General features: G+C 47.6%; 1 protein-coding gene across 1 annotated transcript in view; it reads right to left on the bottom strand.

The window, feature by feature from the left end:
- POFUT2 (protein O-fucosyltransferase 2) overlaps nucleotides 1-22,429 on the bottom strand; it is a 133,162-nt gene extending 110,733 nt beyond the window's left edge. Inside the window, exons 1-2 of the mRNA XM_085648615.1 lie at nucleotides 22,026-22,429; nucleotides 1,875-2,125 (exon numbers count right to left, since the gene is read on the bottom strand). Coding sequence (XP_085504741.1) covers nucleotides 1,875-2,125; nucleotides 22,026-22,201 — 427 coding nt within the window. The 5' untranslated portion in view covers nucleotides 22,202-22,429. The remainder of the gene's footprint in view (nucleotides 1-1,874; nucleotides 2,126-22,025) is intronic.
- Between the last annotated feature and the right edge of the window lie 4,360 nt (nucleotides 22,430-26,789).

Genomic DNA, 26,789 nt, shown 5'->3' with positions numbered 1-26,789 from the left:
CTATTTATTGCTTCACTGTATTTATTGGTCCACAGTATTTATTGATGCACAATATTTATTGGTTTACAGTATTTATGGCCTCAGAATATTTAATTGCCTGTATGAATTGCACTTATATTTATGCCTTTAATATTTATGATCACCCCTATTTATTGAATCATTAAGCCAGTATTTATTTGACCTGCACTATTTAAAGGGTTTTGTATATTGTGATTGTGTATTATTTATCTAATCAGCAACTAAGAGAAAAAGAAGATAAAGAAAGATATTTTCATAATTTTTACGGTGTAGAGTCGTTTTTGGAACGGATGCACGCATGGTTATTGTATGGGTATGTCGTATGCTTAGCACGGTGCCTGACCCCTGACCACTCGAGCCAAGCTACCACTGTATGTCCCGGAATATACTCCGTTACCACCAACCCTTACCGGTGTGGGAGCGGAGTAGATTTCCAACACTGGCACTGTGCCAGTGTGACAATTTTTCTTAACAGGGCATTCTTCATTTTGTCTTTTTTTGTGACTATTATGTCCACCTACATAAGAAATTCATATTACCACTGCTCAGAGATTGTCACTTTGTGCAAGTCATGCCGGCCTTACTGTACCCACAGATGCTATGGTTTGTTTTGGGTGGCAAGTTTCTTAACTGGAGCCACTAGGCGTAGGAAAGAAATGGTCTTTTAATTGGCATTACGGTTCTTAACATGTTTTTATTCGGAAGTCCATCATGTGTCAAATTTGGGGATCGACCTAACATATGAGTTTGCCCTATTGCACTTAGCACCTTATAAAATGATTTTGTACTGTATGTGGAGCAGGACCTGGTATTCTGTATAGTCGTTAGGAAAATATGACTGTGGTTTACTCTGTCTTGAGTATATCCTTCTAGCACCTCACACTTTACACAAGTTTTGCACTTTAAGATGTATTATAGGGAAAGTCATTGAAGTTTTGTATTATAATATGTTTGCCAATTTTCACTTTGAATTTCATCTAAAAGTTTTAATGTGTTCTTTTACTGAGGCCCAATAGGAGTCATAAATAGGGATCATCCTAATATATGAGCCTGCCCGATTGCACTTTGCACTTTATATAATGATTCTGTGCTGTATGTATAGCAAAGTTTTGCCTTGCAAGATGGATTATAGGAAAAGAAACGGAAGTTTTGTTTTTTAATATGTTTTGTCAATTTGCACTCTGAGTTTTGCTCAAAAAGGTTTTAGTTTGTATGGATTTTTATGAGTTGGTTACTCAGCTAACATCAGGAAGGCTTTTTTATTAATGAAATGTAGTATTGTATGTTATGTTTACTTTTATGACATTAAGTTGTCGAATAAAGTTTTCCTGACTGTGAGGAAAATATATTTCTTACTCTTTCATGTGCCCTGAAGAAATCCACATATATGTGGACGAAACGTGTTGGCTGATCCTTTTTGATACATGCAACAATAACAGAAGATTTTCAACTGCCTAATGCTTGTTAGACTGTAGTGCATGGTGAGATTAAGACCTAAATTCACCTTTCTCAGGTACTGTGGAGGGGAGGTACATTAGGAACGAATTTAGACAAGATTCTGAGTGAACTTAGCTGGTATAAGTTAGGAAAAAAATAAGATAACCAAAAGGGTCTAACAAAAAATGATCTCTTGCTCACTACATGCATTATTGTTGCATAATCACAAAATTCTTCTAAAAATCACTCTATGTACACTATGGTTCACATAATAATTGGTGAACACCTTGGGGAATGGGGAATGAGGATTACTTAAAATGCAGAGCATTTTGATGGACAAATTGAAACTAAACCAAACTGTTGAAATATTGCACAGCTGCAGTAATTTTCTGATAGCATGCAATACTTTAGTAACGTACCTTCGAGGAACTGTTCATACTCAATGACAGGGACGTTTTCGTTGAGGCTATAAAGATCAAAGAATTCTGACCATGGAATTCGGATCTGGTGGATATCAGGGCTCTGCCAGTGATAGAGCCGCCCCCATGGGGGTAGGACCAGCACCCATTTGTTGCTCTTCACCAAGGTCTTCACTAGGGAGGCCATGCGGACGTAAACATCTCTGCGCAAATTAAACCCTTCGGGAGGGTTCACATCATAGAGAAGATAGCTGAAAGATGGAAAAACTTTACATTTTGAAGGGTGCATGGTTACGTAGATATAACACTTTCATCAAAACATCATCCCCAATCTCATAACAACAAAATATTAAATCTCTCAGTTACAACTTAGAAAGACTGAAGCAAGCTCCCCTTAGCTAAGAGCTGGACATAAAGCTTTTACATTTCAAAATCACATAGAATACTGTTCCCAAGTGCATTACAAAAACAATTGAATTATACATCACCAAATTTGACGCCACAAGGCAAATACAACTTTAGGGAGCCAAAAACCGTACACTCCAACATACCGTGTAAAAAAGTTACTGCCTCAGTGTAATATCCCTTCAAAGAATATGCCACACTGAGGTATGCCCGAAAGTGCGCTTTCACTACATATCTTCAGATCTTTGCAGTTAACACATGCTGTCTCAAGTAAAATGGTCATAAAAATAGATCACAGTTAAGTAGCTTATTGCTAGAGAGCTGACCGGTGGTCGCATATTAATTCCTTAGAAGCTCCTTCAATCTACCTCCCAAAATGAGAAACGGCTTTGAGAAACTGTATCATAGTCTTATCGACACAGAACCTAAATTTAGAAATGTTTGAAACCCGCTACTCACATTCTGCTAGAAATTAGAACACTTTTCTAGCCAATGTGACTAAAGGAATGTCAGCTATTTTTGTAGTCAACTTATTGAGGTGGGGGCCAAAGGGGGAGAGGGGTAGCGGTCCCCAGTGCCATGGAGGGCTACAGGAGTGGGACCACGTGGCCCCCCTCCCAACATGTATGTAGCCCCGGGGCGGTGGTGGTCCCCGGGGCTGGTGGTCTGCAACGGACCCCTGTATTTGAATAATTAGTGCCCCGGGGAGGTGGTGTTCCCCGAGGCAGGAGCCCCCCCCCCACACTTTCTCTTAATCTTTGAAGCCCCGGGGAGGTGGCGGTCCCCACCTCCCCAGTGGTTGGGGGGCCCGCAATGCCCCCCGCCCTAAATTTAAAAAAGCCTCGGGTCTTGGGGGGGGGGGGGGACACGCGAGGCCCCTCCACCCATAATTAGGGAAAGCCCTGGGGAGGTGGCGGTCACCCGGGCTGCGGGGGAGCCGCGTGCTCCCATGCATAATTAATAAAAGCCCTGTGGAGGTGGCGGTCCCCGGGGCTGCGCGGCCCACGCATATATTTGCCACATTGCCCCCAGGACCTGGCCCACCCGGGGGCTTATTAAAACAAAGCACGGGACACCGCGCTTTGCTTTTTTTTTTTTTAGGGCAGCATTCGCAAATCCCGCCAAAATGTATTTAACAAAAATGCTTTTTTGGGCCCTGTGGGACCCCCTGACCAGGCCTAGGGGGGTCATGGTGTTTTTACCCTGCCCCATTTTCTTGTTTTTTAATGTTTTTCTCACATTTTTGCTTGTGACTAGGTACCGAGTCACAAGATGGCTGCCAACACTTCCTGGTTTGAAGTGTTAGCAGTCAATCAGAAACAAGCTCGTGATCGGGAGGGTTCAGCCAATCAGATCTCACAATTCTCAAATTTACTATATCACTTTTCACTTTTCCTTCCCTTTTGCCCATCACTTACAATATTTCAAAATTATAACATGGCAGAAAATATTGTATTATGATGAGCGAAGGCGACAAGTATGCTTCCTATGTCTCTGGTTTTCTAAAGTTTTTTTAAACGGTGATTCAGCACTTTGTTGGTTTTAGGTTTACCTTTGTTTTTATTGGCATTCAGCAATAGGATAACAAACATTTCTATAAGCCTGAAATGTACTGTTCTCTCTACGGAGCCAACTACCGTGCAAACCCACCCTTAACATGCGAAAACTGTGCGTCCCCAACATGGCCACAACGTGCCACAAAAGTGTCCAGAAAGATACGGTATGGTCCGGCATCCGGCACTTATACTGATGTAGCTATGCCTTTTAACAAAGGAAGACAAATGACAGAAATACCAAAAGTAAGAAAAAAGGAGAAAAACAGAACCCTTCTGTGCGGACCACTATTAGCGGCGCAGGCTGACGTGGACTGTCATCTTACTAAGTCTGCGATATATAGTTCGTCAGGTGGCGGAGGCGCAGATATCTCGGGCACGTAATTTCATTCATTTCTGTTGACAATAGTGCCAATAGCGGTTGCCAGGTTTCCTGGATGCTTGTCATGGAATTAGTGAGTGAGGCCTGTATGCGTTCCATACTCAAGATATACCAAAGCCGATGTAACCACCCTCTATAAGTCAGCTTCACCCGCGTTCCCCAATGCGATAAGATGTTTTGGAGAGCCGCCCCAATGCCAACCCCATCTGTTTCCCCCTGCGAGACCTCAATGGATAAGTCAGCGGATTATGTAGGCCCAAGACCAAATAAGCAAGGAATCTCGGGATCTGTGTGTCAAATTGGCGATCTACATCATCCAGAACCGCCGTCCAGTAACTCGTCAATTCCGTACATTCCCATAATAAGTGTACCAACGTGCCATCCGCCCCACTGCCCTGCCAACAAGTCGGACTACGTTCAAGGATCCCCCTGTGAAGACAGACCGGGGTCAAGTACCAGTACATAGCCACTTTAACTGCCGTCTCCCTGATAGCCACATTGCGTGCTGTGGGGGTGGCACGGTAATAGATATCAGACCACTCCTGTGCTGTGAGATCCCTCCCCAATTCTCCCACCCATCTTCTCTGGCCAGCCGTGAACACTTTTGGGGCTGGGGGGCATAACATCTCATAGAGCTCAGTGATCATTTTCTTATCCGTGTTCTCCGTGTAAAGCCATTTTTCAAATTTCATCAGCCTTCGGCTGCACTCCCGTATTAAGTAACCAATGTCTCAGTTGTAGATAGTGAAACCGTTCGGTCTACGGGATGCCATATTCTGCGCGTGTGTCCCGGATAGATAGGATCCCCTCCAAATTGAAGAAATGTCCTGCGGCCTTGCACTCCGCCTCTCTCCATCTCGGGAACGCACTGTTCGGTCTACGGGATGCCATATTCTGCGCGTGTGTCCCGGATAGATAGGATCCCCTCCAAATTGAAGAAATGTCCTGCGGCCTTGCACTCCGCCTCTCTCCATCTCGGGAACGCACTGTCATCAGCTCCTGGAGTAAAGTCCCTATTGTCCAGAATGGGAGTTATGGGTGAGGGAAAAAGAGGATAACCCCTTCTTAAGGACGACTCCATCCCAAACCCGAAGTACCTAATGTGTGATGGGAGAGCCCCTGAGATTGGGAGGTCGATCTTCACGCTTAAGAAAGGGGACCTTCCACAGCGATAACTTGGCCAGCGCTCTATCCTGAAAAAGCCACCTCTTTTCGGATTCTGATCTGTTCCACTCCACTAGATACCGGAGCTGTGCCGCTCTGAAATATTCCAAAACATTCGGTATCCCCATCCCCCCCTCTTCCGGCCGTAAATAGCCCAGCTCCCTGCGAAACTGAGGCCTAGCCTCCACCCATACAAAGTGCTCAATTGCGTGTTGCAACTTCTGAATAGTGCCGGGTGGTCGCCAAATCGGTGTTGTGTGAAAAGGGTATAGTGCTTTAGGCAGGAGAGACATTTTAATGGCAGCCACCCGTCCTAAGAGGGATAACTGGTGCTCTTTCCACTGCTGGAGGTCACGAGCAACTTGAGCGGTTACTCGGGTATAATTAAGCGTAACTTGAATCCCTGAGTAGGTGCCCCCCTTCGAAGTAAGCAACTGTCCTATTTTATTCAACCATAGGATCATTGATTTCCCGACATTTACCTGGAACCCTGAGACACGACCAAACGCCTCCAGCTCCCTCAAAAACGCCGGGACCGAAACGCACCAGAGCTTCCAGGGAGGCGATGATGTCATCCGCATAGAGCTTAGAGTGTGCCTCTCCCTCCCAAACGGGATGCCCAATATGTCGGGGTTCTCCCAGATCTACTGAGCGAGAGGCTCAACATAGAGGGCAAAAAAAAGGGGAGACAGCGGACACCCCAGTGGGGTTCTGCGTTGTATCTGAAAAGGTCTGGACGTTACCCCATTAACCCTTATAGTCGCCATGGGATACTGTAAAGCTTACTGTAACAACTCGCAACCCACGCCCGAAACCTCTCGCCCAGCCCGAAATGGATCAAGGTTTTGTCTAGGAAATACCAATCCACATGGTCGAATGCCTAAGAGGGAATACATATCCGTGCGGTGGGCTTTATCGATAAGATGAAATAGGCGTTTGGTATTGCCGCTGCTTTGCCGATTGTGAATAAAACCGGACTGATCGGGTTCTATGATGCCCGGCATAAGGGGCCCCAATCTAGCTCAGGTCAGAAGGAAGGAGACAACAGAGAGACCAGCTCTCAAATAACCATAACCATACAGTGGTAAACTTAAGTGCAGTGCATGCATGTGACAACTAGCCTTGCGGTCTCTCACACAAGACTTCGAAATAACCCTCAAGCCCGCAGATAAATGCGGAGCCATTGTCATTTTAGACACAGAGTCATATTGAGGTGAGTATTTAAGACAATCGGAAGATAGGAGATCTTATCGGCCTCTCAAGGAAGATCCAACAGAGAGAATCAGGAGAGCCATCACTGAAATAGTGGAAGAAGCCAACAATGAGGGTTGGATTACCCATCAAGAAGCTAGTTTTCTGCAGACAAGTCATCCAGTGATGCCTTATTTTTACACCTAACCGAAAGTGCATAAGACTCAACGGCCACCTCCAGGAAGACTTATAATTTCAGGGTCAGGCTCCATTCTGGAGCCTCTATCCACTTTTGTGGATCCCTTTCTTAGACCCATTTTCAAAAAGATGCCCACGTATCTTCAGGATACAAAAAGATGTATTGCGTCTTTTGCCTAATGTTGAATTCGATATGCAGCGAGACTATTTAGTCTCGTTTTATGTCGAATCATTGTATACCTCCATTCCTCAGGATGAAACTTTGGATACTATTACATCAATACTGAATGACACTGATCTTGATTCCATCACTCCAGTCCATTTTATCATGACCCTTGCCCATTTGGCAATGAAAGAAAATGTCTTCAGGTTTGAAGAAACAATCTACTTTCGAATCTCAGGTGCGAGTATGGGTAGTGTATTTGTGCCAAGTTTGGCGAATCTATACGTACATACTTTTGAGCAAGAGCATGTTTTAACTTCCGATAATCGCTTCCACGAGTCTATACGACTGTGGAAGCGATAGATCAACGACGTGCTGGTGGTATGGCGTGGTGATTTCGATTCAATTCTACAGTTCCAACAGAGGCTTAATAGCCGGAATGATTTTTTGAAATTTACAGTTGAAGCCGATAAGAATAGAATAGCCTTTCTTCACTTGTCTATTTTTGCAACTCCCACAGGTCTGGAAAGTGAATTATACCACAAACCCATGGCCCGCAATTCCCTTTTAAGATATGACAGCCAACATCCCAAAGCACTATGGGGTAATTTGCCATATTGGCAATTTTTGCATATAAGAAGGAATTGTTCTACTCAAAATCAATATAAGGTACATGCAAGGAATTTGTCGCAACAACTGGTTTGTAAGAAGTATCCACAAAGATTGATTAAGCGCTCATTGAAACGTGCTACGAACAACTATCGAGAGGCACTGTTGGAGCCAATGATTGAAAAACCACCATTGGGACGGCTGACCTTTGTAAATACTTACAGCACTTTGACAAATGGGATTCAGAAATGCATACGTAAACACTGGCGACTCCTGAACAGTTGCAAAGATAAAATCCCTTTCCCACTGTTCTCATTCAAGAGAGGGACCAACTTACGTGATAAATTGGAACACACACGACCCAAGGAGAATTCTCCCAGAAAGGTTGGAACATTGTGGGATTTACCTGCGGTACAGGGACATTTTCCTTGTGGTGCCTGTGCTGTATGCCCACAGACTAGACAATCAAAAACTATTGATATAGGCACCACTAGGCCGTGGGTGTTAAAGACTTTTACCAATTGCAATAGCGATAATTTGATCTACCTTCTGCACTGCCCCTGTAACATCCAATATGTGGGTATGACGACACGGAAGATCAAGATGAGAATTGTGGAACATAAAAGCATCTTCAGATGCAAAAAAAACGAATACGAAATTGACAAGGCATTTTGTAGAAGTGAACCATCAGGCTGACGACTTCACGTGGACCGTCCTTGAGAAACCCTATATACCACCTTGTTTGTGATATAGCTAAATGACTCTTTATCAAAGAACAGAAGTGGGAATACAGGCTTCACAGTGATACGCTAGGCCTGAATGACGCCATACCGTGGACAGGTCTGTAAACTGCTGTATGTATACTGTCCATTGAATATGCTACGGGGGATCATTGCATCTATACATCTAAGGGACTCAGCACATGCAGTTTGGTACATCACAGTATGAACACAATAAGAGGTCCCGTTTCTTATACAGAGAAGACTTTGAGAAAGAAGAAGTCTTCTCGATAAGATATCCATATCAATGGAGACAAGAACACCGGTACTTGAAAAACTACAAATTCCTGATTCTTGGATGTACTTCTGTAGTTTAGATCATTACGCGCGGGCAGTGTTTCATTACAAATGAGCCGCGTATGCACTGTCTGATGCATCTTATTAACAGCAAGATGTGCACATGCAGCTTTGGAAATTATAGTATAAAATATAAAAGTTCCCGCTTTTTGTACAGAGAAGACTTGGAGTAACAAAGAGTTTTCTTGACAAGATATCCATATTAACAGAAATTAGAACACCGGAACTAGAAAAAAAAACGACAATTTCCGGGTTCTGAGACGTCATTCTGTAGTTCAGAATATTGCGGTCGGGCAGTGTTTTACTATAAACAAGCCGCGTATGCACTGTCTGAGGAGTAACACTGTAATTACAAAAGGGACTCGCCTTTTGCATAAGAGCGGACTATGAGGAACAAGTTGGCTTTTCGATAAATAATATTTATATGCTAATGTACACTAACTAACTGGCATTAAAGGAACTACAATTTCCGGGTATTCAGACGTCTGGGTGTAGTTTTGACATACGTCATCCCCGTACGCCGAAGTGCGTCCTAATTGACATCCTAATTGATATTGGCGGGGTTTATTGCACAATATAAAAGAAGGTGCCGTTACCTATCCGTCACCTCCACTATCCAGCTCAGTCCGAGCTTGAGGTACCGACGGATAGGTAAGGACTGGCGTTTTGGCGTTTTTGCTGTTGATAGCTTTGTCTATGCAGTATGGGATACCGAGTAAAGTAAAGCGCACTCGCCTTTTGTTTTCATTTAGCGCTCATGAGGACAGGGGTGCCTGGAATTTAGAGCGATCGCCATAATAAATAATTTTTGGTTCCTGGAGTTTAGAGCGATCACCATATAAATAATTTTTGGTCTTTTGAGCTGCTCCCCGTTATTTTTGGCTTACCGCCCACTTCAGTTTTATGTTCTACACCGATGCACACGGGGCAAGACAAAGTACAGTTTGAAGTACTTTCTCTTTAAAATTAATGGACTTTAAAGAAATGGCATTTCAAGTTGAAAGAAACGATCAAGCCAGATTGTTTTGATTTTTGCATAGGCAAGTTAAGTGTGAGGACTCCAAGTTGTCTGTGCTGAATAGTATGTAAAAATATAGAGATGCATACACGGTACATTAAGCATTAGATACCTACATATCCTGATTATAGGACAAAGATACATAAATCACTTAGATATAGAGAGAGAATTTCAGTTAGGTTTTTTCAACAAAAGAGTAAACTTAAGCTTCACTTGACTCTAGATACAGCCTAGATCAACTAATTTTAGAAAATTCTTTATTTTCAGTTACATCAATGGAAAATGCGAGGGCAATTGCAACAAAATGTAACATCTTTTTAGATTAAATAAGAGGAACAGGTTGTTAATTTTACTCCTCTGTTTCCTCTTTCTGTTATTGTTGTTGCTTTGTGTTTTTTTCGCTAGAGCGGGGCCTTCTAGACCTGAGCTGTCACCGGGTGAGGTCCTATCCTCGTACAAAACGGGTGAGTAAATTCGTTTTTTTGCAATAAATATCAGATAAGTTTGAGTGTTTGTGGTTATATTTAATAGTCCATGGCCTATATAACCATTTTTGAAGTTGCTTTGGAATATGACTCACTGTTTCATGTTGAGTACTGCATTGTGTATATATAATGTTTTTGTGTCATAGGTTTCAACTGTATCCTGTTTGTACAGAGGAACGCAAAGTCGTAAGACTGTATTGAATATTTATCACTATTTCACTTTATTCATAATGCAGTAGCAATTTATATTTCATCTAGGTCCTGAAGAAAGCCCATGACAAATAGTCGGTAGGGCTGAAACATGTCGACCGCATTGTGAGGCACAATATATTTTCTAGTTGCTCCTGCACTATTTTTTAATAAGGATTACAAGAGATAGGTTCAATTAAAGTGTGTTTTCTCTTCTAAATCCTTTTTTAATTTCACATGCACGCACTGCACTTTAGTTTACCACTGTATGGTTACGGTTATTTGAGAGCTGGTGTCTCTGTTGTCTCCTTCCTTCTGACCTGATCAAAACCTAAATCCGCATGGTTTTCCTCTAGGACTAAGAGGGACTAGTGGATGGCGGAAGGATATCCAAATGATGACACTGACCACTCTAGTAATTGATGGAAATCCTATTTTTCATGAGGGTCTGGTTATTTTGTTTGTTTTTGTGTAGTACTCTTCATGTTATAAGTCTGTCTTGTTCTCTGTTCAACTAAACAGACTATCGGATTTGTTGTTTTCATACAATATTTCTTTGGGGGAAGTAATCCGATTTTGGTCTACAAACATCCCTAGGACCCTTCACCACATGACTTGTTCTGTTTTCCCCAATCTAGCTGCCAAAATACCAGTGAACAACTTGGGGTCTACGTTAAGCAACGGCACCGGGCGGTAGGAGCCGTACAGGGACGCATCCTTTTCCGGCTTCGGCAGTACGAATATAGAAGCCGCCAGCATCTCCTAGGGAATCGTCCCGGGCCCGTAAAAGAGTTCAAAAGTTTTGTCAATACCGGGGGCAGCACCGTACAAAATGTTTTATAAAACCCGGCCGAGAAGCCATCCGGTCCCGGCGACTTCATCGGTTTGAGTTGCGAGATGGCTCCCATGACCTTTTCTATGCAAATGAGGTCATCTAACGAGTCGGAGTAAGCTGACCCAGTGCGGTTATGTGCGTCTCTGCCAGGTAAGCTTCCACGTTGGTAAGTGAAGGGGACTCCCTACGATACAAGTCAGCGTAAAATGTTTGAAACACCTGGGCTATCTCCTCGTCACTATCCGCCACTGTCCCTTCCGTTGTTTTGAGAGATTGTACCTTGGTGGATAGGGTGCAAGCTCTCAATTTGTTTGCAAGCATGCGTCCCGTCCTATCTCCCCCAACGTAGTATGAGTGCTTGAGCCAGAGCGTTGCTAATTCGGCATTGTTGAGGTTCGAGTCCCGCCAGCTGTGCTCGTGCCGCCTTGAGTTGCCCCCAGACCCGTGGTGCCTCAGTCCTGCTATGTACTCTCTCTAGTTCCAAAACTTTGGCTGTGTGCTGGTCGTATTTAGCCCGATGCTCTCTGTTTTCTGCTGAGGAGATCGCTATCAGTTCTCCCCGTACCACCGCTTTAAGAGCCCCCCACGGGGAGGACCTAGAGACAGTTGGGGAATCGTTGGTGGCAAGGTAGTCTGTAATGCATTTGAGGATCTGCTCCTGCACCTCTGGTCTATGTAACATGCCCTGCCTCAGTCTCCACCCCCTCCCAGTTTGTGCGGCTGCGGCACCAACAGGGTTGCGTGTACTGCATCGTGGTCTGAGAGGGCCGCCGGCATTATCATTACCTCCCTTGCTAAGGCATACACCTCCGCTGTACCCAGCAAGTGGTCCAGGCGGGTGTAAGTGTGGGAGTAGTAGGAAGATTGTGAGGTCTGAGGGTGAGATGCACTCCACATGTCTATTAGCCCCTGGTCCCGTAACCACGGCCGACCCTCCGTAGAAATTGCCCCTGACTGACCATACTTGTGGCTAGACCGGTCCGCTGATGTATCCATAACTAGGTTCAGGTCCCCTCCTACCATCACCTAGCATTCCTGTGACCCCAGAACATCAGATAGAGCCTCCTTTAGGAACTTCTCTTGTCCCGCATTGGGCGCATACAGAGACCCTACCACTAGGGGCATGCCCCCCACCCACAGTTTGTATGCTAAAAGCCGTCCTTTGATCTCCGCTACCTTGTCACCCACCTTCCCCTCAAAACGTTTAGCAACTACCAGGGCCACTCCTGCCTTCTTATCATGGTTGGAAGAGAAAAATTGTAGGGGAAATGCTCTGGACCGCATCCATGGCCAATCCTTGGTCAAAAGATGAGTCTCCTATAGGAGACATATATCCCACCCTGATTGCTCTAGATATGACAGTATGGACCTCCGTTTATTGGGACTATTCAAGCCGCGCACATTGAGAGCTAAGATGCAAAGCTCTGTATGTGTCATGTCAGATAGATGATCCCTTGCAGCTGCAACTGTCCTCTAGGCTACCTCCTCCCATACCGCCGCACTCCCACACCCTGCGCCCCCAATGAGCACCTATGCCGCTTGCGCTTACATGGACCCCACTTGGCACACCAGTTCCGCACCCTCCCCACCCTAGTCCCAACTGAACTGCCCCCCATTCCCCCCAAATGTCCAGAAGCCACAGGGCTTGATCGCGCACCTCTGGAAGAAGTGAGTTGGGACATCCGGTGACTCAATACTGCAACGTCCACCCCCGCTCCCAAGCCCCCCCACCCCCCTAACGCTTTCCAATTGGCAGCAGTCCCCTTTCCAGTCAAGAGCAGTCATTAGACGCAGGATCTTTGAGCACCGACTACAATGCCACTTTTTATTCCTGCGCCATCCCCTCGGGGTCAGGCCCCCGTGAAGCTCCAGAAAGCTGTTTCGCACCCACTCTCCGCCATCGTTCTCGGGTGGCCGCTGACTATTAATTGGTTTGTCGTCGGAACTGCGGGCGGCAAGCCCAGCAGCCCACGTCCCTCTTGTAACGAACGGATCTGGTGAAGCCTACCCTCCCATTTAAAAATTATGCGGAAGGGAAGGCCCCAAGAGTATGCCACTCCTGTGTCGCGAAGGTGGGCAGTCACTTCTCGAAAGTCCCGTCTTTTTTGGAGGGTAATGGCTGCCAAGTTATAGTACAGGCCTATGGTATGGCCCTGGTATTGGATCGGTTGCTTCGCCCTGGCCTGCCGAAGAATTCGCTCCTTTAGGGGGTAGTCTGGCAAGAAGGCAAGGATATCTTGAGGCAGCGCTGGGGCCTTCCGTCGCAGACCAACTCTATGGGCTCTATCAATGCGGATCTCCGTGTCTGTTGAGACCCCGAGTACAGGGCCTGTAGGTATCGGACCATGTCTGTCCCTTCTGCCTCTGACGGAACTCCCCGAACGCATATGTTATTCAGCCGGGAGCGATTTTCAAGATCCTCCGTGTGTGCCTGGAGGTCGATTTGCTGTTCTCGCAAGTGGATCACCTCCTGCTGGAGTTGTGTCACCCCATAGTCCCTCGGTTGCTCCTGATCCTCAATCGCGGCCACTCGGTCCCCTAAAGTATCCACTTCCCGTCGAATCTCCCTCACCTCCTCCACCACTTCAGATTTCAGGGTCTGAAAATCGTCCCGCAAGGTGATGAATAAGGTTTCTACACCCCCTCCACCTCGGAACCCGTCGGTGCCGGTTTGGTGAGCATGTCCTTCAATGTATGGTCCTTCTTGGTTCTCCGCATTGCCATGTCCGCGGCGAACCCGGAGCATCCCCAGCTGAAAGCTACGTCCCGCTCGCAGCGGGGGCCCGCTTATGGCACCTAGGCCACTGTAGTCCGGCCCACCACTCCCGCCGGCTACCTCTCTAACTGGAGGGGGCGCCAGTCGATCCCCCTGGCCGATGCCCGTGCACGCGGTCTGCCAATTGTCCCTGGTACCCGTAGTTGGCCCCTGCGTTGCTGGCCGCCGGCCCGCCGTGAGCAACTGACTGTGCGTGTGAGGCGGCTAGGGAATGCTGCTATCTGGGCCCTGTGAATTCCAGCTGAGCTCCTGGCCGCCAGGACAGGGCCCCGGGTGTGCGCAGCACCACTGTATGAGCGCCAGCCGATAAGTCTGGCAGCTGCTCCCCTGCGCCTCACCCTAACTCTTACAGATGCCCCGAAGACTCACTTACTGCATCCAGACACTCCCACACCTCCTTTCCGGCACATCAGCCCCTGACAGCAAGGCCTGGTATCCTCTAAGGTGGGCAACCGGTCAACCCCACCCTGCGTGGCACCACACCGGAGGGGCAAGCCAGCCGACCCACCTGGCAGAATCCCACCGCTGCTGGACCCCCTCTGCAGCAGGGGTGCCCCAACCTGCCCTCCTGTCTGCCTGCGGGATATGCAGTCTCCACTCGGCCTACCAGGCACTCTGAGCACCTCTTTCTGCTCACTCCAACCGTCTGAACATCCACGCCTGCGCCTGGTACCAGCCGCTTCTCTCCCCGTCGCGCACCGAGTCGGCCTGACGTGAGGGCCCACTGCTCCCAGTGCCCCTGTTGCCTCTCAGGCGCCACCGAGGCGAAGGCCCAGTCCAGCCGCCATTTTGAGGTATCGCCTCGTCGCTCAGGGGTTACACCAGCACTTCCTGTGCCCTGCCTGCGCACTGTACCAGCGTGATTTAATATCAATGGCGCCACCTCTCAGTGCCCGCAAAGCAATGGCAGGCTCCTCTAGAACGGAAGGTGCAGCCCACTAGGAGCTGTGTGCGGGAGAGCGCGGGTGCCAACTGACGAGTCCAGCCTCCAGCCGTTGTATGTGATCACCACCTGCTGCGCCCGTATGGCCCTCCCCGCATCATGGCCGCCAGCCTCAGCACTCTGCAGCCCTCCAGGCCCCAACTGCACGGCCCCGGCAAGACCCAGGCAGACTGCAGGGCGATCCAGTCCCTTTCCAAGTTGGCACTACTAGGGGGTGAGCCACGCGATCTTCGTGGCCAAAACTCTCCGCTAACGGATGCCCCGCCGCCAGGATTCCCGTCCCCGCACTCCGGGCCAGACGACTGCAGATGCGATCTCCGCCCGGCCTTCCCGGCCCTCTTCTCATGCAGCCGACTCGCTGCTCCCGCTGCCAATGCTTGTGGTTATGTGGCAGGTGAGCCCGCTCCGCTTGCTGCTCTCTTCGTGCGGTCGCCGCCGGCCGCCTCCAGGCTGCAATCGTGGCACCTGCGCGTTCCTCAGCTTGCGGTGCTCGCGGCCTAGTTAATGGGGGGCCTGCCATTTCCAGTGACTGCAGCGCAGCTCACCTCATGGCACCTACACCAGCTCTCCAGCCCCCAGCCGCCTTCCGTATTGCTCCTAAGCTGCAGTCGGGCTGGGGGTGCACTCTGCTTGTAGTTCTGAGATTCAGTAGCGGTTAAAACACATCCCTTGGGCGAAGTTGGGCACTTGGGAGTGGGGAGACGAAGCAATGCACGTCTTACCCGCTCGCCATCTTGGCCACGCCCCCCCCTTTGTTGGGTTTAGTCTGTGACGAAGACCATGAGGTCGAAACGTGTTGATGAATGAAACTTTTTCTTCCACACATCCCAGAGTGCGAACTCCTGTGTTGCTGAGGGCGTGACACAGCTTTTCTTGGATGGATATATATATATAAAAATATAAACACACATATATAAAAACTTTATTGTGTCCTCGGAAGAAGCTGCACTTCATCAGCAAGTTACTCGATTCTCTTGGCAACCTGCGGTTACAACGGCGATGTTATCTGCCTAACGCATTTCGGGCTGCCAAAGCCATTGTTCACAGGCTACTATCATAGCATCCAAACAAATATCGTGAACCACCAATACATTCCCAGTTTACTCTTTATTGCCCTCTAGTGAACTACACAATGGTATTATAAATGCTGGGATTGGTAGTTCATGCCATATAACTTTCTCCCCCAGTGGGCGTTTGTGATGCCAAGAGTCAAGGAAAATATATTTGTTGCCCTTTAGTGGGCCGCCGATGTCATTTGCACAGTTCTATTGTGAGGACTTGCTGTTTTGTACACAACATGGAGAATTCAAGTCACTGACCCGCTTTGTCTTTCGCGCGTTGGTGCAGGCTGGACGGCCGTAAACATGAAACTCTATTGTGTCCTCGGAGGAAGCTGCACTTCATCCGCAAGTTACTTCCTTCTCTTGACAACCTGCGGTTACAATGGCGATGTTATCTGCCTAACGCGTTTCGGGCTGCCAAAGCTCTTGTTCACAGGCTCCTCTCATGCCGTCCAAACAAATATGGTGAACCACCAATACATTCCCAGTTTACTCTTTATTGCCCTCTCGTGGACTACACAATGGTATTATAAATGCTGGGATTGGTAGTTAAAAGCTGATGCTACAGAAGGATACCTACAATTAAAAAACAAGGTCATTCATTGGCTAGGTCAAAATCGCTCTCTTCCTTCGTATATTAACGGGGAAATTTTACACGTAAGGCGCCTACCTTGGTTGGGCAATATACCAAAAAATATAAATGGGGATGTTATCTTAATTAATTTTAGGGACTCTAGAGCTGTCAGACATTTTAAACTGGAACACAAATCACAGGAGGTCTTTGATTACCACGTGGGAATTAACCTATTTTTTCCCAAGAACCAGGCCAGTCTTTACCTCTAATTTGGGGGTTTCACCTCATATTCAACCTACTCCTCCGATTCAGTTGAGAAATCGATATGAGGTTTTAGAAAACCTGGAGGACGTAGATTGACTCAATAACTATAAGGCCACGACAGTGTCATCTGATGAGCCACTGACTGACCCATTTATTCTTTCCAATGAGTCAAGGAATGTACCACTGGCAGTAGGCGTAGAGCATTGTTCCAATCAACTTATTGTCCCTGATCCTCTAACATCTGTTAACGACCTGGCTAACATTCAGGATTTAACGGGGAATCTATTCTCATGGAATATTGCAGGGTTGACTTCCAAACTGGAATCTGTGGAGTGGATGTGTTTTGTTAATAAATTTGACCTATGCATATTCCAGGAGACTTGGTCTTGTGAACCCCGTTTTGCGCAGGGATATCTGAATTATTTTGTCCCTGCGTTAAAAGGACCTAGGGGTAGACCCATGGGGGGGCCTAACAATATGGGCTCGCCAATCTCTAAAGTTGGCCATTAAGGTTGTGGACACTAAAAATCAGTTTAGGGTGTCCCTAAATTAGAGCTCCCTCCCATTGTGCGCTGGACTGCCGACGTTATCGGTCTAAATGCCCTATGCTATGAAAAGGGACTAAGAGCCCTAAACGGTAGGACTAGTGGAGACAGGAATGGGACAAGTACATTTGACAATGGCCGATATAACAGTAGAATTGATTATGTGTTATGCAGTCTAAAATTATGGCCATTGATATGTGATATGAAGGTTGTAGGGACGATCGAAAGTGATCACAACCCCTTGTGCTCAACTCATAAATGGTGGTCTCATACCAACTCGTCCACAGGTTCTTCTGTGTCCGCCCCTCCCCGGACTGTTTCCACCAATGATATGCGGAGATTAAGATGGGAAATGGTAGCAATCAACCATCAGGCTATTGCTAATATCAATAGCCATGTTGACACAGCAATATTAGCCATAGAGCACTGTAATACACTTAGCACTGGCTCTGACAAGGTAGAAGGACTACATAATTCCCTTTTTTGCACAATCAAGTAATATTTCCTTAAACCTGTGAAAAATAAAGGTGACAGAGCCCCAAAGCCTGCTAAGTGGTATAACGAAGAATGTAGGGAAACACGATTTGCACTGGGTAAAGCTATTAAGGGGGGGCAAATAGCTTTAATCCAAGTTGCCAGAAAGAATTATAGAAATAGTATACTTAAGGCTAAAAAAAGCTTGGGACGAACATCACTGGACCGAGCTAAAGGCAGCTAGTGATAGAAGGGATTCCCGGTTGTTCTGGCACATTGTTAGATGGGGTAAATCAGGTTTCCCCGAGTCCCCTCATAACAATGTCCCAGAAGCAGAATGGATAAAAAAAATTAAAAATCAGTATGCTGCACCAAATAATGCTAACCCGCCCGAGGAAATTAGTGTAGATCTCCCAAAAGTAAACCTCTTTGGTCTTGGTGAAATTATGATGGCCCTTAACACAGTTGCTTGTGGACGTGCCCCCGTTCTTGATGGAGTGCCAGCTGATCTATTTGTAAATGACAAAGAGCGCTGGTGTCTGTATATCCATCACCTTATCAATGCTATTGCTCTGGGTGCAGCAGTTCCAAAATCCTGGCAGGGTGCAGTAATCATCCCTGTGTTTAAGAAGGGTGATCGATCCCTGCCGGGTAACTATAGGCCTCATAGATACCATTCAAAAGGTTGTGGGACGTGTGATCGTTAATAGGCTCCTGGATTGGGCGGAAGAGACCAATGCCCTTTCGACATTCCAGGCTGGCTTTCGACGATCCACAAGTACGGTGGACCAGGTCTTTCGTTTTACCTTGCTACAATGGAGGACGGTTGTGCTCGGTAAAGGAAGCTTGTATGCGGCCTTTGTCGATCTGCGGGCCGCCTTTGACCTTGTCCCCCGATCTAAGTTATGGACGGTCCTCCAGAAGCAGGGTCTTCCTAGTGATTTATTATCCATGATAATGAGGCTTCACGAATCTAATTATGCCAGAATCCAGTGGGGGGGGATTAGGTTCGGTAACCTCGGACTTCCCTGTCGAGAGGGGAGTCCGGCAGGGTTGTTCGATGGCTCCAGTTCTTTTTACACTATACATTAATGATGTCGTAGCACGCATGACTTCTGCACAAGTGGATGCTCCCTTTTTAGCTGGGATTAAAATCCCTATTTTAATGTTTGCTGATGACACGCTCATCCTATCTAAAACCCCTAGTGGATTGCAGTGTGCTTTGTCTATCTTTGATAAATTTTGTGGTGAGTATGGCCTAGAGGTAAACACCGCCAAAACAAAGCTTATGATTTTTAACCCCCATCGCAGTTTTAAATCAAAAATCATTTTAAATGATCGACTGCTAGAGGTAGTGAACACCTTTACTTATTTGGGCATGCATATATCTAGTGCGAAGAGCTGGCGGCATCATATTGAAATCGCCACAATTAAACACAGGCAACTGGCCGGTGCTATCTGCACAGAGCATAGAAAATCCCTGACTAAACCTGTAAAACCAGTTCTACAGGTGTACGAAGCAAAAGCTCTAGGATCTGTACTTTATGGCGCCGAGCTGTGGGGTTTCAAGAAGATGGCTGCTCTTCAATCCTCAGAGAACAAATTTTTTAGGGCCATAACAGGCGTCCCCAAAAGCACTCCATTGTTGCCCCTTAAGTATGATTTGGGCAGAAGAGCCATCTTAGATTTGGCTCAACTTCGTCCGATTTTGTATTGGCGCAGGTTATGGACAACTCCTGCGCTTTTTCACTATGCCGAAGGTTTTTTAGACATCATAAGAACCGATGTTCATCACAAAATTGGATGGTTAAAATCGCTTAGGATGTCCCTGTCTGAGCTCGGTTTGAGCTCACTCTGGGATGATCCGGTGAGTTCTACTTTTCCATTTAAAAGTACTCTAAAGATTATTTACTGGGAGATGGTCGCCCGCCGGCATTGGAGCAGCACCAGTGCTGGCACCATGACCGGAGAGTTCCTAGAGGCCAAGAAGTATCCCTATCTAGAACCATATTGGGACATTATAACAAGACCCAGAGATAGGAAGCTCCTTTTTCAACTGAGAGCAGGTGCACTTCCCCTCAAATCTCTGACATCCAAGTGGGAAGTTGGATCCTGTGATGCCTGTCCTGTTTGTGGTACTAATAAAGAAACTATCGGACATTTTTTATTTGCTTGCAAACTCTATGCGGCACCAAGGCGTATCTGGCTGTCTCTGATGTGTAAAAATCTAGGAACAACTAGCAGTACTGTAGCTCTGCGCATCATATGCACCAGTACATTGACCTGGATTTCTGTAGCCACTGCAAAATATTTAGGATGGGCGTGGACGATTAGACAGAGACTGCTAGTCGTTTGACTATTCTCTTGATTAAGGAGAGACTGCTAGTCCTTTGACTATTCTCTCCCATGCTATTTTTCTGTATTTTATTCCTCGTACTTTGTTTTTAAACTTATTCCTACTTTACTTTTTTTCCTGTTTTTAAACAAACAACATCCACTGTTAATAGAACGGAATGTTTTACCTAGGGTTTTTTATTAAGTCAGAAATTTGTTGAAGCAAACAAACAACATCCATTGTCAATAGACCATAATGTTTCACTTAGGGTCGTCATTAAGTCAGAATTTGTTGATGTATGTTTTGTATCGATCCCTTGATTGAAATTTAATCCTTTTTTAATTTATTGTATGTAATTGATTACTGTAATTGTATTCTGCTTTTATGAATGAAATTCGAATAAAGCATACTCTGAACTGAACTGGTAGTTAATGCCATATTCCTTTCTCCCCCAGTGGGTGTTTGTGATGCCAAGAGTCAAGGAAAATATATTTGTTACCCTCCAGTTGGCCGCCGGCGTAATTTGCACAGTTCTATTATGAGGATTTGCTGTTTTGTACACAACATGGATAATCCAGGTCATGGACCCGCTTTGTCTTTGACGCGGTGGTGCAGGCTGCACAGCTGGACGGACGTAAACATGAAAATCTATTGTGTCCTCGGAGGAAGCCGCACTTCATCAGCAAGTTACTCCCTTCTTTTGGCAGCCTGCGGTTACAATGGCGATGTTATCTGCCTAACGCGTTTCCGACTGTCAAAGCCCTTGTTCACAGGCTCCTCTCATGGCATCCAAACAAATATCGCGGACCACCAATAGATTCCCAGTTAATCTTTATTGCCCTATAGTGGACTACACAATGGTATTATAAATACTGGGATTGGTAATTCATGCCATATTACTACTTCAGGGGTAACAAGCGCTATATAAATGCAAACCTTTTTCCCTCTTCTATCCCTCCGCTATCCCTCTCAATCCAAATAACTGACTAATATCCACCATTTAAATTACTTTCACATTTCACTATACTAATTCACCACTAATCCGTTATGGTTTCCGGAGTAGCGTGCTACTTGAAAAATAAAGCGCTTCAACACCCCATCGTGGGTAGCAAGCGCTATATAAATGTAAACCTTTTTCCCTCTTCTATCCCTCCTCTATGCAAATAACTGACTAATATCCACCACTCAAATTACTTTCATATTTCACTATACTAATTCACCACTAATCCTTTATGTGTTCCGTAGTAGTGTGCTACTCACTGAAAAAGCGCTTCAACGCCTTGTCGGGGTAGTAAGCACTATATAAATGCAATTACAATACAATACATAGCTTGTATGGTTCTCATTTCAATGCTGGACCGGAGAAGCACAAAGAGGGCGCGATAGGGAGCTATAAGGGACGGCGTGGTAGAAGATTGTTTACTTTCAATTGTTTGTCAGTCAGTAAAGGCGCATAACTGAAATTTGAAAGTGAATAAGCCTTTTTTCCCCCCACCCAAAAAAATAATAATTCTAAAGCAGCTTTAGAATTTACAGACATGCATGTTAGCCCTGGTTTCGATTAGGTCATAAAGCATGTAATAGTGGAAAAAACGTCTGTGTTTCTATGCGCCTTAAATTGTAAATAGTAATAACTTTAAAAACGTCAGAGTACAAACGAATAGTATATTGTGTTGTTCACTATTGCCCCATTAACCCAAGTTTACCCTAAGGCATTGGCACTTGTGACCTGCAGGTCTGCTACACGCTGATCACTGCAGTAGACTCTCAACCCTCTGAGTTATCTAACTGAGATCGAAGCCTGTAATCTGTAAATGGCACTGTTTCAATTCGCCTGCTACCCCCTCCCATGTTCTTCAGAGTAATTGCATAATATATGTCCCTCTTTGCAAAAAAAATACTTTCTCTTACCGCCTATCTATGGCTACAGCCGCGGATTTCGCATTTTGCCAAGCCTCCGGGGAGTCTGGGTTGAGCTGTGCTGAAACTCCGGGCAAGGACAGAGTAGAGTAGAACACCAAAAGGAGGAACACAGCGCTACAGAGGTTCAGACACAGTACCAGTGAGCGCCGCTTAAAGGCCGCCATCTTGGTAAAGGGAGAGGTGGTTAGCCGCCTTAATTGGCAGCTGCGAACTCAGCAGGAAACAAGTGCAGGACGAAACTGCGGGGAGTCTGACTCGGTGGAACTCTTGGAATGCGGACACGTACTTCCCGTTGGCCCTCTGCCATGATGGTAAGGGAACGTGAAACGCTTTAGCCTGCCGCCTGCAGATCAATGAAGACAACCGACTCCCACCCTACGTAAAAGCGCGTTACGCACTTCCGGCTTTCTGGCTTCCATGGTTACTGTACCTAACAGTAGGTTCCCAGACGTTCTAGGGTGTTTAATGTTTTCTGTTGAAATGCACTTGTATGGATATTTTTGTTAAATAAAGTTGTAGTTTTAAATGTGGTGTTTGTATTAACTGACAGATTGCTCTTGATATATAATCAATAGTAAGTGAACTACAGTGGCTAACATTTAGGGGTCACATTTATTTACTAAGGGCTTGTGTTGCCCTTGATTCACGGCAGGCAATTCAAGCCCTTAACTTGCGAGGCTCTGGGTGATTTGGCAAATCCAAAGTAACACAATTCAGCGCATTTCGCTGCCTTGCGTTACCTTGCAGCAGGAAGGAACTCAACAAGCATTGGCATAGGCAATAAGTCTCTTCTTTGGGTCCTTATAAGTGTTTAGCCATAACTATTGGCTTTGGCAATGTTTTAAAGCTATGTTACCCAAGTGGACAGATATCATTAACTAGAATAGAGAGCGTTTGATGTACCCAACGATTGAAGATCTTGTTAGTGTGGATTAAAATGTAATGATTATCACCTCCACACTTTACATACCAGCACGTAAGCCCAAAATGCCGCAACCAAGAACAGGATGCCATCACAATTAGCGCCCACCTCAGATCATGCTTACTGCCAGCACACCTCTTCAACTGGAAGCCCCACAAAAAAGGAAGGAGGCATTATCAGAGTCAACCATTAAAAGACAGCAACGCTTATCTCAAAGTTTATCTAACAATATAACTTATTTCTTTATAGAATGTATCTATAGATTATCTATAGCTTAAGGGGCAACATACTGAGCTTCTACTTTTGCCTACACAAATAATGTTGCATGCTTCACATACACTAGACTTTAACATTGCTTTGCCTTTTCATTCTAACCTTTAAAAAAATATATATATGTAGAACATGATAAAAATGCAAAATGGTTTCTTGATTCATTACAATACATTAAAAAAAATCAATCGATCATTTCACAATGTGTTTCAACACATCTCTAGCCAAGGTAATCCATCAGAATACTTGCACTCTACTTCATCCTACATCAACAACAAGTAAAACCAGTGGGGCATTGACCATAAGATCAGCTGCTACAATTAGAGAGGATGGATAGATACCTTAAGGGAACAGACGTCTTGGCACTGATGACCTCAGCTTGCATCAGGACAGGTGTCTCAGGAGCACGACCCCTAGTTGATGCTCATGTCACCTCACCGTCCTGGGTCTCAGTTCCCTTATCTGCTAGACTCAGGTAGCGCCTAGAAACGATTCGGTTTGCAGCGTGAGCTATACACGAATGTTCTGTCAGTCACCAGTACTGCCAGTTGCAATTGCTGAGACAGTTTGAAGAATGTCCCTGTGGTCACAGTCAACTTTCTTCCTCCCTCGCTGAACTCTCTCTCTCAGATCTACTTTTGTGTCTCTCCTTGCGATGAACTTTGAGGCAGGGAGTGGCTGGCGCACTCACCTGCTGTTTAGGGGTGTGAAAGGAGCGACATAGTAGGCATGTGCCAAAAGTGAAACACAGGAGTAAGTGCGAGGACGGGAGAGAGAGAGGTCGGGAAAAAATGAGCCTACAGAAAAAGTAGCAGCCAGTGTCAGAATCTACAGACCAAGATGCCTTCAAAAGGAGGTTGGTAGTGCCTAAAGTTTCAATATTAGCTGCGAAAAGTCTATCAAAGTGCCGCTCGAGGACCGTTTCCCTGCTGCTGGATACTGGGGCTTGTCAGCACAACGGACGTCGCATCCTGGAGCAATAACGCTGCCTGAACTCACCTGCTGAAGGGGAGAGCCTGCTAATAGAGATCCACGCATTCGGGACTGCGAGGACCAGGGAGCCGTGCGCGCTCCACACCGGCTGCACCTGGCCCTCTTCCCGACTCCTCCCCTGCAAGGTACATTACGACTCGCGGCCCCCGCTTCGCGGGAGCCGCTCGAGGACCGTTTCCCTGCTGCTGGATACTGGGGCTTGTCAGCACAACGGACGTCGCATCCTGGAGCAATAACGCTGCCTGAACTCACCTGCTGAAGGGGAGAGCCTGCTAATAGAGATCCACGCATTCGGGACTGCGAGGACCAGGGAGCCGTGCGCGCTCCACACCGGCTGCACCTGGCCCTCTTCCCGACTCCTCCCCTGCAAGGTACATTACGACTCGCGGCCCCCGCTTCGCGGGAGCCGCTCGAGGACCGTTTCCCTGCTGCTGGATACTGGGGCTTGTCAGCACAACGGACGTCGCATCCTGGAGCAATAACGCTGCCTGAACTCACCTGCTGAAGGGGAGAGCCTGCTAATAGAGATCCACGCATTCGGGACTGCGAGGACCAGGGAGCCGTGCGCGCTCCACACCGGCTGCACCTGGCCCTCTTCCCGACTCCTCCCCTGCAAGGTACATTACGACTCGCGGCCCCCGCTTCGCGGGAGCCGCTCGAGGACCGTTTCCCTGCTGCTGGATACTGGGGCTTGTCAGCACAACGGACGTCGCATCCTGGAGCAATAACGCTGCCTGAACTCACCTGCTGAAGGGGAGAGCATGCTAATAGAGATCCACGCATTCGGGACTGCGAGGACCAGGGAGCCGTGCGCGCTCCACACCGGCTGCACCTGGCCCTCTTCCCGACTCCTCCCCTGCAAGGTACATTACGACTCGCGGCCCCCGCTTCGCGGGTGCCGCTCGAGGACCGTTTCCCTGCTGCTGGATACTGGGGCTTGTCAGCACAACGGACGTCGCATCCTGGAGCAATAACGCTGCCTGAACTCACCTGCTGAAGGGGAGAGCCTGCTAATAGAGATCCACGCATTCGGGACTGCGAGGACCAGGGAGCCGTGCGCGCTCCACACCGGCTGCACCTGGCCCTCTTCCCGACTCCTCCCCTGCAAGGTACATTACGACTCGCGGCCCCCGCTTCGCGGGTGCCGCTCGAGGACCGTTTCCCTGCTGCTGGATACTGGGGCTTGTCAGCACAACGGACGTCGCATCCTGGAGCAATAACGCTGCCTGAACTCACCTGCTGAAGGGGAGAGCCTGCTAATAGAGATCCACGCATTCGGGACTGCGAGGACCAGGGAGCCGTGTGCGCTCCACACCGGCTGCACCTGGCCCTCTTCCCGACTCCTCCCCTGCAAGGTACATTACGACTCGCGGCCCCCGCTTCGCGGGAGCCGCTCGAGGACCGTTTCCCTGCTGCTGGATACTGGGGCTTGTCAGCACAACGGACGTCGCATCCTGGAGCAATAACGCTGCCTGAACTCACCTGCTGAAGGGGAGAGCCTGCTAATAGAGATCCACGCATTCGGGACTGCGAGGACCAGGGAGCCGTGCGCGCTCCACACCGGCTGCACCTGGCCCTCTTCCCGACTCCTCCCCTGCAAGGTACATTACGACTCGCGGCCCCCGCTTCGCGGGTGCCGCTCGAGGACCGTTTCCCTGCTGCTGGATACTGGGGCTTGTCAGCACAACGGACGTCGCATCCTGGAGCAATAACGCTGCCTGAACTCACCTGCTGAAGGGGAGAGCCTGCTAATAGAGATCCACGCATTCGGGACTGCGAGGACCAGGGAGCCGTGCGCGCTCCACACCGGCTGCACCTGGCCCTCTTCCCGACTCCTCCCCTGCAAGGTACATTACGACTCGCGGCCCCCGCTTCGCGGGTGCCGCTCGAGGACCGTTTCCCTGCTGCTGGATACTGGGGCTTGTCAGCACAACGGACGTCGCATCCTGGAGCAATAACGCTGCCTGAACTCACCTGCTGAAGGGGAGAGCCTGCTAATAGAGATCCACGCATTCGGGACTGCGAGGACCAGGGAGCCGTGCGCGCTCCACACCGGCTGCACCTGGCCCTCTTCCCGACTCCTCCCCTGCAAGGTACATTACGACTCGCGGCCCCCGCTTCGCGGGTGCCGCTCGAGGACCGTTTCCCTGCTGCTGGATACTGGGGCTTGTCAGCACAACGGACGTCGCATCCTGGAGCAATAACGCTGCCTGAACTCACCTGCTGAAGGGGAGAGCCTGCTAATAGAGATCCACGCATTCGGGACTGCGAGGACCAGGGAGCCGTGCGCGCTCCACACCGGCTGCACCTGGCCCTCTTCCCGACTCCTCCCCTGCAAGGTACATTACGACTCGCGGCCCCCGCTTCGCGGGTGCCGCTCGAGGACCGTTTCCCTGCTGCTGGATACTGGGGCTTGTCAGCACAACGGACGTCGCATCCTGGAGCAATAACGCTGCCTGAACTCACCTGCTGAAGGGGAGAGCCTGCTAATAGAGATCCACGCATTCGGGACTGCGAGGACCAGGGAGCCGTGCGCGCTCCACACCGGCTGCACCTGGCCCTCTTCC

This window comes from Triturus cristatus, chromosome 3_2 (assembly GCF_964204655.1).
Source record: "Triturus cristatus chromosome 3_2, aTriCri1.1, whole genome shotgun sequence".
Taxonomy (NCBI): domain Eukaryota; kingdom Metazoa; phylum Chordata; class Amphibia; order Caudata; family Salamandridae; genus Triturus; species Triturus cristatus.
This window is presented reverse-complemented; position numbering and strand designations above follow the sequence as displayed.